At 37.1% G+C, this 18,418-nt stretch overlaps 2 protein-coding genes across 3 annotated transcripts in view; one reads left to right on the forward strand and one right to left on the reverse strand.

Moving 5' to 3' along the window:
* LOC122016950 (ubiquinone biosynthesis monooxygenase COQ6, mitochondrial-like) overlaps window positions 1-16,417 on the forward strand; it is a 36,210-nt gene extending 19,793 nt beyond the window's left edge. Inside the window, exons 5-10 of one of the 2 annotated variants that reach the window (XM_042574391.1) lie at window positions 7,302-7,360; window positions 8,220-8,287; window positions 8,369-8,420; window positions 14,479-14,694; window positions 14,873-15,469; window positions 15,783-16,417. In XM_042574391.1, the coding sequence (XP_042430325.1) occupies window positions 7,302-7,360; window positions 8,220-8,287; window positions 8,369-8,420; window positions 14,479-14,694; window positions 14,873-15,469; window positions 15,783-15,998 (1,208 nt within the window). In that variant the 3' untranslated portion in view covers window positions 15,999-16,417. The remainder of the gene's footprint in view (window positions 1-7,301; window positions 7,361-8,219; window positions 8,288-8,368; window positions 8,421-14,478; window positions 14,695-14,872; window positions 15,470-15,782) is intronic. The other variant, XM_042574392.1, reaches the window with a different exon arrangement.
* Window positions 16,418-17,954: 1,537 nt separating this feature from the next.
* LOC122014202 (photosynthetic NDH subunit of lumenal location 3, chloroplastic-like) lies at window positions 17,955-18,418 on the reverse strand. The gene is made up of 2 exons (XM_042570379.1): window positions 18,146-18,418; window positions 17,955-18,062 (listed from the first exon to the last, which is right to left on the reverse strand). The coding sequence occupies exons 1-2, from the start codon at window positions 18,416-18,418 to the stop codon at window positions 17,955-17,957; spliced, it is 381 nt and encodes a 126-aa protein (XP_042426313.1).

Here is an 18,418-nt window from a genome sequence, read left to right on the forward strand (position 1 = left end):
AGCAACGGGAAGCTACTTAAGAAATGGAACCATACTTTGATTTCTCTAGTCCTGAAGTCTTCTCATGCTAGCAAAGTGACAGATTATAAACCTATCTTCCGTTGTACCATTGTACAGTTTTCTATAATGTCATCTTAAAGTTATTAGCAAGTCGTCTAGTAGATATTATAGATAAGTTTGTCCACCCGTCACAAGCTGGTGCATTATGAAGATTGACTTGCAAAAGGCTTTTGACTCGGTCCACTGAAATTTCTTGAAGGAGTCTCTTCATGGGTTGTAGTTTCTAGGAAGGTTTATAGATTGAATTATGGAATGTGTGACTACTATCTCATATTCACTTGCCATTAATAGTGGGACTTTTGGGCTATTCAAGGGAATTGCGGCAAGGAGACCTTTGTCACCATATCTATTTGGAATATGTATAGAAATCTTTGGGAGGCAAATCCAGCCGTGCATAGTTGGTTCGACCTTCCAATTTCATCCTCAGTGTGCGCCTCTAGGACTAACTCACCTAGCTTATGCTGATGATCTCCTTTTATTCAGTAAAGGTGATGAGAATTCGATTGCTGCATTATCTATATGTTTGCACGAATTTGGGCTGGTCTTCGGGTTAACAGACTGAAAAACCGCATCTATTTGGCTGGAGTTTAGGATAGGGTTTGAATACAAGAGTTGTTAAATTATTTCTAGCTCTAGGGGTCTTTTTATAGCTCCTGGAAAATTTTATCCGAGGTTGGAAGACACCTCCAGCGTGGCAATTTTATCCGTACGAAGATAAAGTTTTATCTTCGCTAACAGTCACTGGGAAGGCGCCTTCAAGCCATTGAAGGCATGAAGGTGCCTTCACACTGTTCATCGAAAGCGCCTTCCATAAGGCAGATCAGCTTCTTCCATTGTTCCGATCACTTGGGTGATTTCGGTCATCCGGAATAAGGCTCATTCTAACCCATTTTCCGGCATTCGAGCAGTCTTCCACTCCCACTTCTCGTCCCTCGGAAACGTCGCGCGCCTCCTTCTCGTTCGTCAGCGTACTTTTTCGCAACACCTCCGAGCTCGTCGACTCTCTTCCGTGTCGTCCTTCTCGCTGGTTGCGTCTTTCGCTCGACTTTCTGTGCTCCTAAGTTCTTGCACACTTAGACACCGGGGTTAAATACCAACAGGACCTAACCTGACTTGGTTGATCACATCAAAACTACCTTAGGGTACTTACACTTTTTCCCTCGGTGTTTCAAGACATGGAATGTTTCTGGATGTCTATCTTGTCCGTGCCTCTGGAAGTCATAGTATTTATAGGTCTTTCATGTGGACATCTAAGCATCCTTCGGTTTCTTGGGTTGATATGTGTAAACCTAAGGAGGAAGGAGGCTTGGAATTCCGAGAGTTAAAAGAGTTGGAACTTAGCTTTGCTAACTAAAGTGCTTTGGTCGATTGTGGTGAAAGCAGATGCTCTTTGGATCATCCACCACAAGTATATGAGGCATGAAGTAGCCTCTACAGACTCCTTGATTAAGAGGCTATTGTTGATTTGGGATTGAATTTGTCGACTGCGGGCTCACCGACTGCTGCTGGACAAAGACGGGCAGGTTGGTTCACACAGGACGGTGGAGTGGCTTGGGCATATGACTTTTTTAAACATCCTAGTCCAAAGAAGGTAGGGGCACGAATGGTGTGGAAGACTTACTTGCAGCTTAGTCACGCTACTACTTACTAGATGCTCGCCTTAGGACGTCTTCGCACCAAAGATAAGCAGGAGTACTTGGAGGATAGACAGTGTACATTTTGTTGTCAGGTGTTGGAGATGCATAAGCATTTGTTTTTTTAGGTGACCCACTCTTGCTAAGTTATGGAGGAGGGTCAGAGACTAGCTTCATATGCGGCAGGACATGTCCACTTTTAGATGACTCTAAGGGTGTTTAGGAGATGTAACCGTGAGAATAGGGTATTAACAAAGGATCGACACTTGTCTTTGTCTTCATTAATACACTATGTATGGAAAGCTAGAAATAAATGTATCTTTGAGGATAAGCAATTAAATGTTGAGAGGATATTCAGGAGTGTAAGCCTATATACATGCCTTTAGGGGTGTATTTTGATTTGATGTTATGTTAGACCTAAGTATATGCTATAAACAATTTTCTGTACTCTTGACATATGATATGATATTTTTCTTATCAAAAAAAGGAAGCTTGTAATAGAGAACGTCATATGGTTTTTGTGATGCCTCTAAAACTTAAAGGGAGGTTTCATAAAACGACGGTTAGGTCAACTATGTTATATGAAGTTGAATATTGGACTATGGCTCAAGCACATGAGCGGAAGATGAGACTCAGAGATGAGGATGTTAAGGGAATGTGGACATAAAAAGATGAATGAGAACATTAGAGAGAAAGTTGATGTTGCACCTATTGAGGAAAAACTTCGAGAGACTTGTATAAGATGATATGGATATACACTTCAACAACAACAACCAAGCCTTTTCCCACTAGGTGGGGGGAATCCTTTTACGCCATTGAGCTCTATCTCCTATTATATCATCATCTATATTTAAATAAATTTTATCTTGTTTTATTGTTGCTAACCAAGTCTTTTTTGGTCTTCCTCTTCCTCGTTTTATATGCATGTTTATCATAGTTTCACATCGCCTAACTGGAGCATTTATTGGTCGTCTAAGTACATGTCCGTACCATCTTAAACGTGTCTCTCTGAGTTTTTCCTCAATAGATGCAACTCCTACTTTCTCTCTAATGCTCTCATTTCTTATTTTGTCCATTCTCGTATGTCCACACATCCACCTTAACATCCTCATCTCTGCAACTCTCATCTTCTGCTTTTTAGAACATTCCATATAACATAGCAGGTCTAACTGCGATTTTATAGAACTTACCTTTAAGTTTAAGAGGTACTTTACGGTCACATAAAACACTCGACGCTCCCCTCCATTTCACTCATCCTGCTTGTATTCTATGTAAGACATCTCTCTCATTCCCTCCATCATTTTGTAAAAATGATCCTAAATATTTAAATCTCTCGATTCCGGGCAACTTGTCCTCTCCTATCTTAACAATTGTTTCATTACTTCTAATATTGCTAAACTTAAATTCTATATATTTTGTTTTCAATCTACTAAGCTTAAAACCTTTCCCTTCTAGTGTTTCCTTCCAAGATTCTAGCTTAGCATTTACTCCTTCACGTGTCTCATCTATTAAAATAATATCATCTGTAGATAACATGCACCACGGTACCGTGTCTTTAATGTGCGCAGTGAGTTCGTCCATAATTATTGTAAAAAGATAGGGACTTAGAGTTGATCCTTGATGTAACTCTATCTTTATTGGAAATGCTTCAGTTACTTCGCCTGAAGTCTTTACTCTGGTCGTTACATCCTTATACATATCCTTAATTAGTTCAATATATATTACGCTAACACCTCTCTTTTCTAAAATTCTTCATATAATTTATCTTGGGACTCTATCATAAGCTTTTTCTAAATCAATGAATACCATATGTAGATCTTGTTTTTGCTTCCGATATTTTTCAATTAATTGTCTAAGAAGATGTATAGCTTCTATTGTCGACCTTCTAGGCATGAACCAAATTGATTTTCTGTCACTGTGGTCTCTTTCCTTAATCTTTTTTCTATTATTTTTTCCCAAAGTTTCATAGTATGACTCATTAGTTTAATACCCCTATAGTTTACACAATTTTGTATGTCTCCCTTATTCTTATATACGGGAACTAGAGTACTTATCTTCCATTGATCAGACATTTTTTTCGTTTTCAATATCATGTTAAATAATTTTGTAAGTCATTCAATACCTTGTTTCCCTAAGCACTTCCATACCTCTATCGGAATATCATCTGGTCCAACGGCTTTTCTATTGTCCATCTCATTTAAAGTTTGTTTTACTTCTAAAGTTTGAATTATACGATAAAAATTAAAATTTCTATACTCATTTGACCTAATTAAAGTACCTAAGTTAAGTTGGTCACCTAAACCTTCATTAAAAAGTTGATGAAAATACCTCATCCACCGCTCTTTTATTTCTCCATCGTTTACTAATACCCTATTACATTCATCTTTAATACATTTTATTTGATAAGATATCTTGTTTTTCTTTCTCTCACTTTAGCTATTCTATAAATATCTCTTTCCCCTTTTTTTATCCAATTTTTGATATAACCGTTCAAAAGTTTCACTTTTTGCTTCACTCACTACTTTCTTAGCTTTTTTCTTGGCTATTGTATATTTTTTTAAGTTTTCCTCGTTTTTACAAATATATAATTCCTTATAAGCTATTCATTTTTCCATCACTTTCTCTTGTACTTTCTCATTCCATCACCAAGATTCTTTACTTAGTGGTGCATGTCCCTTTGACTCACCGAGTATACTCTTAGCTACTATTTTCAACTTTGATATCATCTTATCTCATGTTGTATTAGAGTCATCGTATATTTCACCTAATGCTTATACTTCTACCTTCTCCTTAAATATATGTTGCTTCCCATCCTTTAACTTCCACCACTTAATTCTAGGAATTGTATATATTTTCTTTCTATTGATACTATGTTTGAGGCGTATATACAACACTACTACGGGATGCCTTTGCAATCTTTACAAATCTTTCTATCCTTCTTCCTAACCATAAGAAAGTCAATTTGCGATTTATTATTCCCACTTTTGAATGTGACTAAGTGTTCTTCTCTTTTCTTAAAAAACGTATTAGCTAATATAAGGTCATATGCTATCGCAAAATCTAATATAGTTTTCCCTTCCTCATTCCTCGTTCCAAACCCATAACTCCCATGTACTCTCTCATATTCCTCATTTTTCACTCCGACATGCCCATTTAGATCACCGCCTACTAAAATCATTTCATTTGGTGGAATATTTTGTAATATTTCATCTAAGTCCTCCCAAAACCTTAATTTGGTAGCTTCATCTAATCCTACTTGTGGTGCATATACGCTAATTATGTTCATAGTTTCTTTCGCCACTATTATCTTAAGGGTTATAATTCTATCCCCTTTTCTAACTACTCCTACAACTTCATCCTTTAACAAACTATCTACAATAATACCCACTCCATTTCTTGCTTTACTCTTTCCAGTATACCATAACTTAAAACCCGAGTTATCTATCATCTTTGCCTTCTCACCTGTCCATTTTGTTTCTTGTACACACAAAATACTAATTTTTCTTCTAATCATCATATCTACTATCTCCATTGATTTACCAATGAGAGTTCCTATGTTTTCCAAATCTTAGATTATTAGTTTTCCTATCATATTTGTCCTTATCTAACCTATGGTGTGAGAACTCTTGCCTATTTAACACTACACTCAAGTTCTCATGGAGATGTAGCGGTCTTTGCTGAGACGTTACAGTCGGACCCTGTAACACGAACTCTTGCATATTTATCACTATACCCGAGTTCTGGAGATGTAGCAGTCATTGCCGAGACGTTACAGTCAGACCCTGCAACGCGTTCCTTCCGGGGAACAACCTAGCATTAACACAATAGTTTAATGGATTCATTTATTGAATATTTGCCATAATTTGACGCTGGCTGACAGCCTAACGCAACCCTCCTCCTTTATCCGGGCTTAGATGATCAATTAATACTCCACTTAGGCAATGTGAAATTATGACGAAGACGCATACTAAATGAGGAAGAGGAAAACAAAAAAGACTTGGTTAGCAACGATAAAATAAGAAAAAATTTATTTAAATATAGATGATGATTTAGTAGGGGATATAGCTCAATGGCGTAGGAAGATCCATATAGTCAACCACAACTAGTGGGACAAGATTTGGTTGTTGTTTATTATATGCTTATATTGGGTCTAGTAATATCTTAATGACACCAATGTTGTAATCTTCATTATCTAAATTAAATAATACGCTTAATGACATTTCGTATTAGAATTAGTTTTTCCAAACATATATAAATTTATCTTGGTTAATTACTCATAATTGGTCTTGGATTACCACTATTGGAACTTAAATCAGCATAGGGACATGATATTGATGCATCTTTGTTTGTTAGACTCTGGTGCCATTTCTTTTTGCTGTTGTATGCACTTGGTGCTTGTTCTTTTGCCCATCCCTCTCATTTATAGCGGTTTATTTCTTCGCCATATTTGTCAGAAGAATCAAAGTTTAAGTCATTAGAAGAGTATTTTCTTATCACAGTTGGTATCATTAAAATTATACGGCAAGAGAGACAGGGACATTGACCCATTTCAACAAAATATCGGCGGTCGTCAGAAGTAGCCTTATTTGGTTCAAAGAATTTAGGGGCATATATGTATACGGAAATGTCCACTTATATGCTTAAGGAAATTGATTTATTACCGGTAATTTGTTGATTCTTTTATAAATTTGAATGTCTAATAATGGAAAATTCGCTGGGTTAGGAACATAAAATGATGTTGGGAAACTAAGTTACTTTATATTTACAAGACCAAACATCACCACTAGTGAATATGATTTCTTATTAGTTTTTTAAGGCTCTTTGTCATTTGACAATCGATGTTTCTTGTATCAAGATCGAAGTTACCTTTAGATTGTCAAATAGATTCTGACTAGGCAGGATCTCCCACACAAGAGATCCACATAGATTTACTATCTTCCCTTTGGATTATGTATGGGTTACATTGTTGAATTGCTTTGTTTCAAAAAAGGAATTTTATAATAATCTCATTTTTTATTGCATCATCACAATTTCATCTTTTGCATTATGTTTGATGACTTTTTTGTTTAATTTGATATTGTAACTGCTTTATTGACACTTGAAGTCGAAGTAAAGGAAGTTTGAAATACATTATTGGTTTTTAATCTTCTGATATCTAAAAATGTCATCCAAAATTTATCTCGCTTTTATGGAGATCTGATCCAACATGCATTGATAAGAAGGGGTTCACTATTCAGCAATTGTTGGTACTTGAGCTGAATTTAATTCGTTTGCTTTGTATGTCTTGGTTATTCTATTGATTTATCAATAAAGGTAATAATACTTTCTTCCCCATAATTTGTAAGTAGCTTGCACCTACCCTTTATAATTCTCAACATTGCTTTGATCAATTAACAGGTCAATCTCACTAATTGAGTATCCTTTTTTAGAATTTTTAGGATTGTCATTTTTCTTAAATTTGTTTGCCTTTTATATTACATTTCATTGAATTGATCATATATTTCATAATCTATATAACCATGAACAAGGACTTAACTCTATATAACCCTCTAGCTAAGTGATTTGAACAGTGTATTTTTTTTTATGTTAATGTATCAAAAATTCCAGATATTGGTGCTTGGGAGCATGTTAAACACCAAAGGCATGCTTTTTTCGATCAAATGCAGGTAAAAAGCTCTAACTGCAACTCTTGTCATCTAAGATTGCGTCCATTGAAATTGTTTGAGTTGTACACCATCAATTGTTTCTTTCTGTTTACCAAAATGCTTATTAGTCAACTGCGGATGAACTTAATATGACTTCATCAGATGCAACATTCAGACTTGGGCAGATGTTGGATAAGTTAGGGATTACAAATCATCTGAATACTACTATGATGGTCTTGCATAGAGCTCAATAGAGAGATATGTTCTCATAGTAGACACCCCAAATAGTGTTGGGGCAAGCGCAGCTTAATTTTGACAATGAAGTTGAGATTACAAGATCATGCCATATTGTGGATGTTTCAAAAAAAATTTTACTAACATTCTCCATGTACATGTATCAGCAGAGGATATTCTGCAAATACTTGGTTATTCACATGAATTGAGTTACAAAACAAGCATGTAATATATGCTGTCATTCCTAATCTATATCATCGACTATTAGATTTTCTGCATTTTTGTAGATAGTGAAAATATATCCATGATAGCCTAATATTTGTGCTACTGGTTTGCTATGTAGAAATATGTACATTAGCATTGATAGTCTTTTTATCTAATCAATCTGGCTTTTTTTTTATTAATCTCCACTTCAACATTTCATCCAGGTTTATATTTCTCTGCTTTAGTACTCTTTTCTGTTAATCCTTAGAAATATTCTTTCCTTAGTCCAAGCCAATAGGAAATGTTTCTATTATGATACTCCAAGTATCAAACCTATGATAATTTCATCTCCTATCACTGAATGTATAAACCAGATGTGAAAAATGTAAATTTGAAAAGCCTCCTTTACTTGAGGTATGATTATGTATCCACTTTTCCATAGGTATGGGATTATACCGGTTTGGGTTATACAAGATACTGTGCCAGAGATGTAGGAAAGGAATATCTTGGGTATGGTTGTTTTTTCTTAGTATTAATGTTCAAAAAATAAGCTATAATATATGATAATGCTTTTATTGTTATTTCTTGTAGTTGTGTGGTGGAAAACAAGGTCCTTTGCAACTCTCTTTTGTTATCTTTACAGGTATGGGTCTCATTTTGGTTGATACTTTTTGATCATTTCCTGGAACTTTTATGTCTATAGCTGCAATCATAAATTTAAGGGGGTTTATTTCGATAGAAAGATAGGAAGAGAAGACAAGCGAGAAACTGACAAAAATATACATGAGTGATGAAGCTTTTTTTGTGCCCCTCCTCTCCCCCGTCTAACTTTCTAGCCAAGTAAAGTCAATCTTAGTTCTCATCCTTATATAGAGATGTGAAAATCTAATGGTTTCTCCTACCACGTGAAGATGTCTCTTATTTTTATGAGTGTTGTTAATTTGCTCACAGCTTTCATGTATTGGCCATTTCTTTTCAATTGGCAGACAGAATTTTCAACCTACCATTATGCTTACTGATTAAAATCGGCATTGTTGTAATAAGTTATTTCTAGTATTTGCCCTCCCTTTGTCAACTAATATGTTGCGAACCAATTTGTATTCCTTACGCTTCAGGTGGTATCAATCAAGCTAGAGGGAATGTCACTAGTATTTGTCCGAGACTTCTAGTGCACGCTGAGATAGAGTGGATCTTAATGGATATTGTTGAGGAATAATCTATGTTGCACGGATATGGATACGGGTATCTTATTGGATACGACACGGATACGGCGATACGAAAATTTTTAAAAATATAAGATACGATACGGCTAGGATACGATGATTATTTAAAAATATATATATATATATATATATATATATATATATATATATATATCGTATTAAAAATTAAAAATCCTATAATAGAAAACTATGTTCATATTAGATCAACCATAATATCCATTACAAACAAAAAATAAACATAACAAAATGCAACACACCAAATACATCTTAAATAAACAAGTAAAAAAAATCAAACATCCATATCGGTCTCATCGCCAACACCGCCTTCGTTAGTAAATAAGACTGACTCCAATTCAGATTCATCAAGAGACAAATTGACAATTTCAAGGATAGCAGCACCCTTCATGTCCATGGAATCAAATCCATCTGCTCCAACATCCCACATCTTACTTTCTCCTTCATTATAATGTGGACTCCTAGATAAAAGACGAAGATTATAGTGAACATATACCAAATCTTCCGCTCTTTGTGGTGTTATCTTATCCCTCTTCAATGAGTGTATGAAATTGTAGGTGCTCCAATTTCTCTCACAAGAAGAAGAAGAAGATGAGTGCCCAAGTAGCTTTAAAGCTAAACTTTGAAGAGTTGGTGTAGAAGCACCATGGATAACACCACTTAGTTGGAGACATCAAACCTCGATCACGCATTGAATCATTATCAGAAAAATTATCAATGACAGCTGAAAAAGAGGCAAACTCTTCATTAACACTTCTTCGTTCAGATGAATTGGAGTAATATTTTTCAATGCACTTTTTCCCTTTCACTTGAAACTTCAATGTCCCTATGAGGAGGAAGACGATTGGGAGATTCTTAAAACCACTCATGGCTATAATACCTACATAAAAAGATTGATAGTTTAACATAATTCATAAACTAATATTTCTAATTTGCTAAAACTTAGAAAGTTAAAATTTTTTAGAGATTTACCTTGGATTCAAAGAATGCGCCAAACAATGAAGAGGTGTATTGCTTTTATTCCATCGCTCCACTAGAATATTATGAACAACCTCGTAAAACTTTGAATCTCCACTATGAGGCCCCTTTGAGATAGCAACTCTCATTTTTTCTATCATTTCATCCCACCACTCATAAACTAAATGAAGACAAGGTTGATCAGTGTCTGTTTTCCTTAGCATCTCATAAATTGGACTTGTGAAAGCAAGTATATAATCAATTTTTTCCCAAAATTGATCATCCAATATCTTGTACTTCACTACTCTGGCCTTCACTACATCATCCTCCTTGTACAAATCCCATCTTTCACTAATCACCATGTTTTCAAGACATTTCTTGATTTGTCTGAACCTTTTAAGCATAATGATCGTGGAAGCAAATCGAGTATCCGCAAGTGATAGCATCCTCAAGTTTGAGTTATGGTTGAACATGGATAATCCCATATTGTGATTCACGATAAAATTCTTGATCATTGAAGCATCATTTGCTACTTCTGCTATCCACTTGCATTCATCAAAGGCTTCTTTGTTTTGTAGAGAGTCAGTTGGTGCACAAATATTCTTCAAAGCAAGATTCAATCTGTGCACAACGCAAGGAGTCCAAAATATGTGTGGGTACTTTGCCTCAACGAGTAGCCCAACAACTTTACAAACAGGAGCATTATCGGTGACTACTTGGACAACATTCTGATGTCCCACTTCATTTATGGTATTAATGAGCAACTTAGAGATGAAAGTTTTATCCTTGTACTCGCCTTCACAATTTATCGCCTTCAAAAACATAGGACCACTTTCACACACGGTCATGATATTAATTAGCGGTCTTCTTTACACATCCGATCACCCATCACTACAAATAGTAACTCCCTTTTGTTTCCAAGCAGCTTTTGTTGGCTCTAAAAGCTTTCCAATATGAGCTTTTTCTTTTTGAAGAAGTGAAGTTCTCAATAAATTGTATCCAGGTGGAAGATAATTTGGAATTGTTCGTTGAGTAGCCAAACTGAAAGCACGAACATAATAAGGATTCCTAGCAATATTGAAAGATAATCCCCCAAGTGTAAAACAACCTTGCAATTTCAGAGTGGAGCTCATCTCTGGCATTCAAGTTAAAAGATTTTTCAAGCGGGCCAAGTGGTCCTTTCCTCTTCTTTGTTGGATCATCATTTTGCAAAATACCACTAGAACAAAATGAGGATTTTGAAGCCATATTTGATGATGCAAATGACGAAGGCAGCGGAACTTCTTTCTGTTTAGAATTCTTCTTTCTCAATTCTGCATCATCAATAAGTTGTTGCATACGCTTCATTTGATCCATTGTAACAGCCGTACAACCTGCAATTCCAGCACCTTTTTGTTTTAACAGGTGTGCTTTCACCCTTGAATATGATCCTTTGCACACTTTACTACATATAGTGCATGACCAAGTGACATTTCCTCCTTCAACTGCCTTTTCCACCTTGGTTACAAATTTCCACAAAGGAGAATAATCATCAACATCCTCCTGTGCACTCTCATTTTGAAAACTTTTCATGGCAAATAGGCTGAAAATAACAATTAAAAAGCAACGGAGGGGAGCCTATTATTAAACTTACTAGAAACTTACCAAAAGCAAAAACAAATTCGTGATCTCCGAAGAAAAAACAAAAAAGTAAACTTACCAGAAAGAGGGCAGCGACGGCGGGCTGTTGCGAGCGACGGCGGGCTGTTGCGAGCAACGGCGGGCTGTTGCGAGTAGCGGCAGGCTCTGCGAGTAGCATCGGGCTGTTGCTGGCTTCTGCGAGGGTTGCTGTTGAGCAGGCGACGTCGGGCTTCTGCGAGCAACGGCGATGACGCTGGGCTTCTGTTGAGCAGAGAGCGCAGGCAACGTCGGGCTTCTGCGAGCAGCAGCGAGCTGCTGCTGGGTTCTGCGAGCAGTGGCGCTATGGTGGACTTTTGCGAGCAACGGCAGGCGACGAAGACGCTGGCGAACAGTGGAGAGTGTTGGTGGCGAAAGCGCAAGAGATGGTCGTGTGAAAAAGTTTTATCGTGATGGAAAAAAAGAATCGGGAGTGGGGAGAGTAATTTAGGACTTTTTTTCATTTGAATAAGTAGTCCTCGTAATTTTATTATTTTTCAATTTTACTCTCGAAATTTTTAATTTTTTTGCAATTGTGCCCAAACGTGTCCGAAAACGTGTCTCATCCGTGTCCTAGCCGTGTCTAGCTAGTCAAACTTGTAAAAAGTCAACGACACGGTTTTTGCCGTGTCCGACACGTATTTGCGTGTCATGTCCGTGTCTGTGTCGTGTCCGTGTCTGACACCTCCAAAAAAAAATATTTTTTGGAGTGTCCGTGCTACATAGGGAATAATGGTACCACTCGAGAATCTCATTGCTGATCCTAAAATAGGTTAATTAGGGTATATGCTAAGGAGCAGTCATGCTGTGCTATGTGTTGTTAGAGGCTTTGTTAGAAAGAGGAAGCAATAGCCTTCAGATATGGGCTAAATCATGGTTAGCGAATGTATATCTGTGATCGAGTCTTATTGAGTTCCTCATGCTCAAAGTCTTCTACTACTATGGTTCTGATTTATCTTATAGTGATCAGTCACATTAGAGCTTCGGGTGTATTCCAGTTTTAGTTCTGCAAGTCCAAATTCAGCTTCAATATCAAATGTCCTTCAATACCAAATGGTCAACTGAGATATCATGTGTCGAAATCAATTTCAATTCCAAATGTCCTTATACAATGCTAATCTAGCTCATGGAATATTATGGAGTTGATTTCACTTTGATGCTACATGAACCAATGATGCTCTCATCCAATATAGACCTTCATATTTCCATGAGCAAAAAATTCTACTAATGAGACATACTTAGAAGCACCATTGCTAGGAAGATATGCTATTATATATATATAATGTAAATATTCCACTAAAGAGTTTGTTTTTAGTTTAAAATAATCAATATGTAGAATCAAAAATCTTAAATTTGTACGGGAATGCCCACTTTTTATTTTAAAGAGATGGTAAAGAATCAGAGGGAGAAATGCACTGGAGTACTGCTGCACACACTGTGCACCTAAATATACACATAGTAATACTCATCTATTAATAAAAACAAGTCATTTATGAATATTAATAAGAAAAAACAAGTCATTTATGGATATTAATAAGAAAAAACAAGTCATTTATGGATATTAATAAGAGGTTCGTGCAGATCTAGTATAGTGTTTTTTTTTTGCTCCACGAGGATCAAGATCAAATGAATCTTCATGCTATTTCCGTCAAAGAAAGATATATCTTTGATCTATCAATGACTAATGGTCGAGTAAATTATTAATTGCAACACAACTTACCCTGAGCAGTTGTGGGCGACAGCCTATGTGTGACACGGCCTAAACTTGAATTTTTTTAATACCTCTCATTTGCCTGCAACTCTCTTCTCTCTTGCATGCAAGTTTCTCTCCTGCATGCAAGGTGGTGTTGATTTTACAAACCAGCACCAACGTAGTATTAGTCTTTACCAGCTCCAATGTGTTGGTTTTTAAAGACCAACACAAACAGTAGTGCCGGTTTACGCAAACCAACACCAATAGAAGACCAACTATACAAACTAGCAAACGTTGGAGCTAGTCAGCATCACGTTAGTGTTGGTTTGTAAAAACTAGCACCACCTCACATGCAAGAGAGAGACTTACATGCAGGAGAGAGAAGAGAGTTGCATGTAGATGAGAGAGGTATTAAAAAATTAGGTGGCCGCATAGGTTGCTGCCCACCGCTGCCCAAGGTAAGTTGTGCAGGGTATCAAACTTGTATACACACACACTTGGTCTATATACATTTTTTTTTTATCTCTTGAGCCTGTTCTTAGCATCCAATTGAACAGCTTAGTGATTAGAAATAAAAATGGTGAAATAGTTTTTCCCATGGCAAATATGGGCTCTGATTACAAATATTGTAGATGTTCTTTTGCCATATTGGCGCTTCATTATAGTCATCTAACTGAAGGTAGAAACTCAACTGGATGGTAAACTGTGAAAATTCATATATTGAAAACTAGAGATTCCAAAAGATAGATTAAGCATGTTATAATCCAGGAAGGTTTGGCGACGCAATAACCTCAACTTGTTATCTTCAATTGGCACAACGGAATGTTTGTAATTGCATTGTCAAATACTAAGTTCTTGGAGCTAGCAGTGGGTTACTTAAGGCTAATTGACATTAGGATCACAGGTAATTCAGTATTGTGGTTGAGTAAAGTTGGGAAAATTGGAGATATGATTGATTATGAGAAAATACTAGAATGAACACTTTGTTCCTCCGTTAGATTAACTGTTGCATGAAATAACATGTTACTACTTGTTATGGTGTTCTGTTGTTTGTTCAATCCTGTTAATTGCTTCTCAGTTTTTACATTTCCCTCCTGTTTGCTTTGGAAAGTTGCGTTGCTTGTTTGCTGATCTTTTCTCAAGTTGTTTCTCTTTAGCAGGAAAAGGACTTTAAAAAGACAATCATCCCTGCCAAACTAACCTCAATGACTGTCTCATCAAGAAGGTCATCTTCTGGAGTATCCAGTGGTCAGTCAAATACACTGGACAAGTCTAGAACCAATAATTCGGAAGAAACTGCAGAACCGATGCATCTGCAAAGTTTAGTTAGACTGGAGCTGAGTGATGGGCAGCACATTTATTCAAAGTTGGTGGTAATTGTCAATCCATCTTCCCCTGTTCTGGGCTCTCACTTCCTGTTGTTTTTGTACTTTCACTTGAATGAGACACTGCAAGGTGTGAGCGACAAAGCTTCTGATTTTCTTATTCTGCTTGGCTTCCACTCGTCTTTGTTAATGAGCATACCATAATACTCATTTGTCATCTCTGTAGGTCGGAGCTGATGGAGCAAAGTCCCGTGTTAGGGAGATGGCAGGAATTAAAACAACTGGGTGGGACTATTCACAGAGTGGACTTATATGTACAGTTGAGCACACTGGGGAAAACCATTGTGCGTGGCAAAGATTCCTTCCATCTGGTCCAATTGCACTTTTGCCTATCGGGGACAATTTTAGTAATATAGTGTGGACAATGAGCTCTAATGAGGCAAATCGGCACAAATTGATGTCGGAGGATGATTTTGTAAAAGCTGTGAACTATGCATTAGATTGTGGTTATGGTCCGCATCCACAATCAAACTTTCTTGATAATTACATTGGGAGATTGCCATGGGGATCAGGGACAACATCAATAAAAGAAAGCTTTCAGGCACCTCCAAAAGTGATCAATGTGGTTTCTGAAAGAATGGCTTTTCCTTTGTCACTAATGCATGCTCTTGAGTATTCATCAAGCCAGTTTGTGCTTATAGGCGACGCTGCACATGCTGTACATCCTTTAGCTGGTCAAGGTGTGAACTTAGGATTTGGAGATGCATCAACCTTGACTAAGGTCATTTCTGAAGGCATTTCAATGGGCACTGACTTTGCTGATGTAAGTATCCTGTCCAATCATTGCAGTCTTCAAAATAAATGGACCAAACTTCATCAAACTTTATATTTACATGTAATTCTGTCTACGCACTAATATCTTAGTTCATCTTGATATAACGCAAGCTATCTGATGCAGTGATTCCACCACTTGTGGCATTTACCGAGACTTCTTTTCTATAGTTGATAGCATTATCATTTCATTTTTTGAAACAATCTCTGTAATGCATAGTTTAACACATCACATTCCAGATTTATTATCTCATTTCGACCCAGCTACTTTCTCCTACTTTTTGCTTAACATTGAGCTTGTGCAGCTTGCTCTGCTGAAAAGGTATGAGAAGGAACGGAAAGCTGCAAACATCCCTTGGATGGCAATACTTGATGGTTTTCAAAAGGCTTATTCTATTGATTTTGGACCAATAAACCTTCTAAGAGCTGCTGCATTACATGGCGCTCAGTACATAGCTCCACTCAAGAGAAATATAGTTTCCTATGCTATGGGCGAGTGGAATTGGCCTCGATTTACTTGATGCAAAGAATTAAGTTACCGAATCGACCTTTAGACCTCTGTTGAAGCTGACTTGCTAGGTGCCCAAAGAGTGATGCATGATTGCTACTTTGCAATGGAAAACATATGAACACTACTCTGAGTGATCCTTGGATCCTATGATATTTTCTCGCCCTTCCTAATGAGAATAAAACTGCCTGCAAAACGGTTGCAGGTTGTCTAAGTTAAAGAAAGTCTACAAACTGGTACAAAGTTGTTTAAATTCATTTGATGTTTGTCTGCCATGTTAAGAAGAAACTTGGTCCGCATCTGACTTGTACAGAACCTGTGACAGCTCTGGATACGTTTGTGTTTTTTTTGCTTTTCCTTTTACGCAGTTTGGGTGACAGTTTGTCTTCCTCATTTAGTTCGTTGAGTGGAATGAAAGAATGGAGAATAAAATTGTTATTTGTAGGAAATTAAATAAACTAGAATAGGATTAGATTTGGTTTCATTTTGCATTTAATATTTTTTTAGAATTATTTCTATATATGCTTTCCCTCCTATCTTGAACACATTATCAAATAAAATGGTTTTCAATCTTTGAGTGGTCTGATGTAATAGGAATTTTAATGTGGCTTAAGGTCCATAGATGATTGGAGACGGGTGATATGAGACATCTGAGGGAGGAGTAATATTAGATGTGGATGTGTTTGGAAAGCAAAGTACGCAAGTAGAATTTTGACTCAATTTAATATACCATGTTTTTGTTGGTTAGACGATTGGTTATTTATGATGAGTCTACTATATTGGAGTTATACAATAAATCAAATAAAACAGACGCGAGCTACTGCATTCAATCAGTCAACTGGTGAATTAGAGATGAAGCTGTCTTCGAGGGAAACGGAGAAGACGTTCGAAATGTGCTACAATCCGTCGGGATCAGACGATTCTTGGTGTCATACCAGTGCTACGTCAATAAGATTGTGTCAGCAAAGTAATTCATGAAGGGAGTTTTAAAACGGAGTCAAGAGGCCACAAACATAATTAAGTTATTATTTGATAGGGAGCAGTTTAAGTTAGGATTTGTATTTGGATTTGTATTTGATTTGTGTTTAACGATACTTGATATAAACACATGGAGGCTTAGGATCGAGTCCCCTCGGATAGGTCTAGTGGCTAGCGCATGAGTTGTTGTCACAATGAAGTCTGAGGTTCGAATCTAGGTAAAGTCGAGGTAAATACTTCCCTTATGTGCTAGTTACTAGCAAAGTCGAGATAAATACTTCCCTTATGTACTAGTCATTATTCCAAAGGTTAGTAGCCGTCCGTGATTTACTTCCTCCGTGTTGGGCCTGGGACAGATTGACGGGGGTGCTAGGGGCGAGCGTATTCATTTTTTTTTTTTTTTGTCACAATGGAATCAAGGATCGATCTTGAAATTAGAGGTGGACTGAGTCGTAGCCGAGTGCAGTTATCCTTAAGTGATTAGCCGTACGTGGGTATGGTGTGTTATGTGATTGTTTCTATATATAGTTTCTAATTTGTTGATATTGCAATAAGAGAAAAAAAAATATATTTTCAACTGTAAATCCTAAGCCCTAAATCCTAAAGTCACAAAATAAAATTAGGTGTGGAAAACATTTTTTTTTTTAAAAAAAACTCATATCATATCACATATCACACCATAGTGATAAATAATTTAGATTGTTCAATAGTCCCCATGCTTCTAGCCCACAGCGTATGATCCCTTAAGCATAGACCTTAATAGAAGCTTCAAAGACACAATTTGGATAAGATTTAAGAGATCGTAATGATCAATTGACTAATGATCACTAAATCAACAAATGATAGTATTCGGACTGAAGCTGTAAAAGGAGTCGAGTAACAAGAACAACTCCATCTTCAAAAACAAAATCTTCAAAAAGGAAAACAAAACAAAAGATAAAAATTAAAAAAACAAAACAAAAGGTGATATGGTTAGATGTCGTCAATGATATCAGTGCATGGGCATTAGCGCAGCCATGAGTTGCTGCAACACATGGACCGTTTCCTTGTAGCAGTCCTGCGTCGACGCCATGCTTCGCCTCTTCACCGCCTGCTCCAGCTGCGTGCACAATCAATTAATTAATTTATACAAATTTAATTAGGAAAAAAAAAAGAAGATGAATAAATATAATTAATCGATGCCTGTTCGACGTAGGCGAAGAGTTTGTTGGCGACGTCGGCGAGGGCCTGAAGCTTCCTTGGCTCCTCCCTGGCGCCGGCGGCGGCGATCAGCTGGTTCAGATCGCAGTACAAGAAGGTGGCCTTCAGGCAGAGGTCGCTTCCCATCACCTCCCACCCCTCCTCGTCGTCCGCGGCCAGCTCCTGATCCTCCTCCGCCATCAACAGCAGCTCCACCACGCACTTTCGGATCCGGTGCACGCACCCCTTCTTCCCCTGCACGCACATTCCTTCCAT

This window comes from Zingiber officinale, chromosome 8B (genome assembly GCF_018446385.1).
Source record: "Zingiber officinale cultivar Zhangliang chromosome 8B, Zo_v1.1, whole genome shotgun sequence".
In the NCBI taxonomy this organism is placed as follows: Eukaryota; Viridiplantae; Streptophyta; class Magnoliopsida; order Zingiberales; family Zingiberaceae; genus Zingiber; species Zingiber officinale.

Coding starts and splice junctions, on each gene's coding strand:
- LOC122014202 (XM_042570379.1), bottom strand. CDS start 18,418: ATGGAAGGAATGTGCGTGCAGGGGAAGAAGGGGTGCGTGCACCGGATC. Junction 18,063..18,145: donor TCTTCGCCTACGTCGAACAG/GCATCGATTAAT, acceptor TTGTGCACGCAG/CTGGAGCAGGCGGTGAAGAG.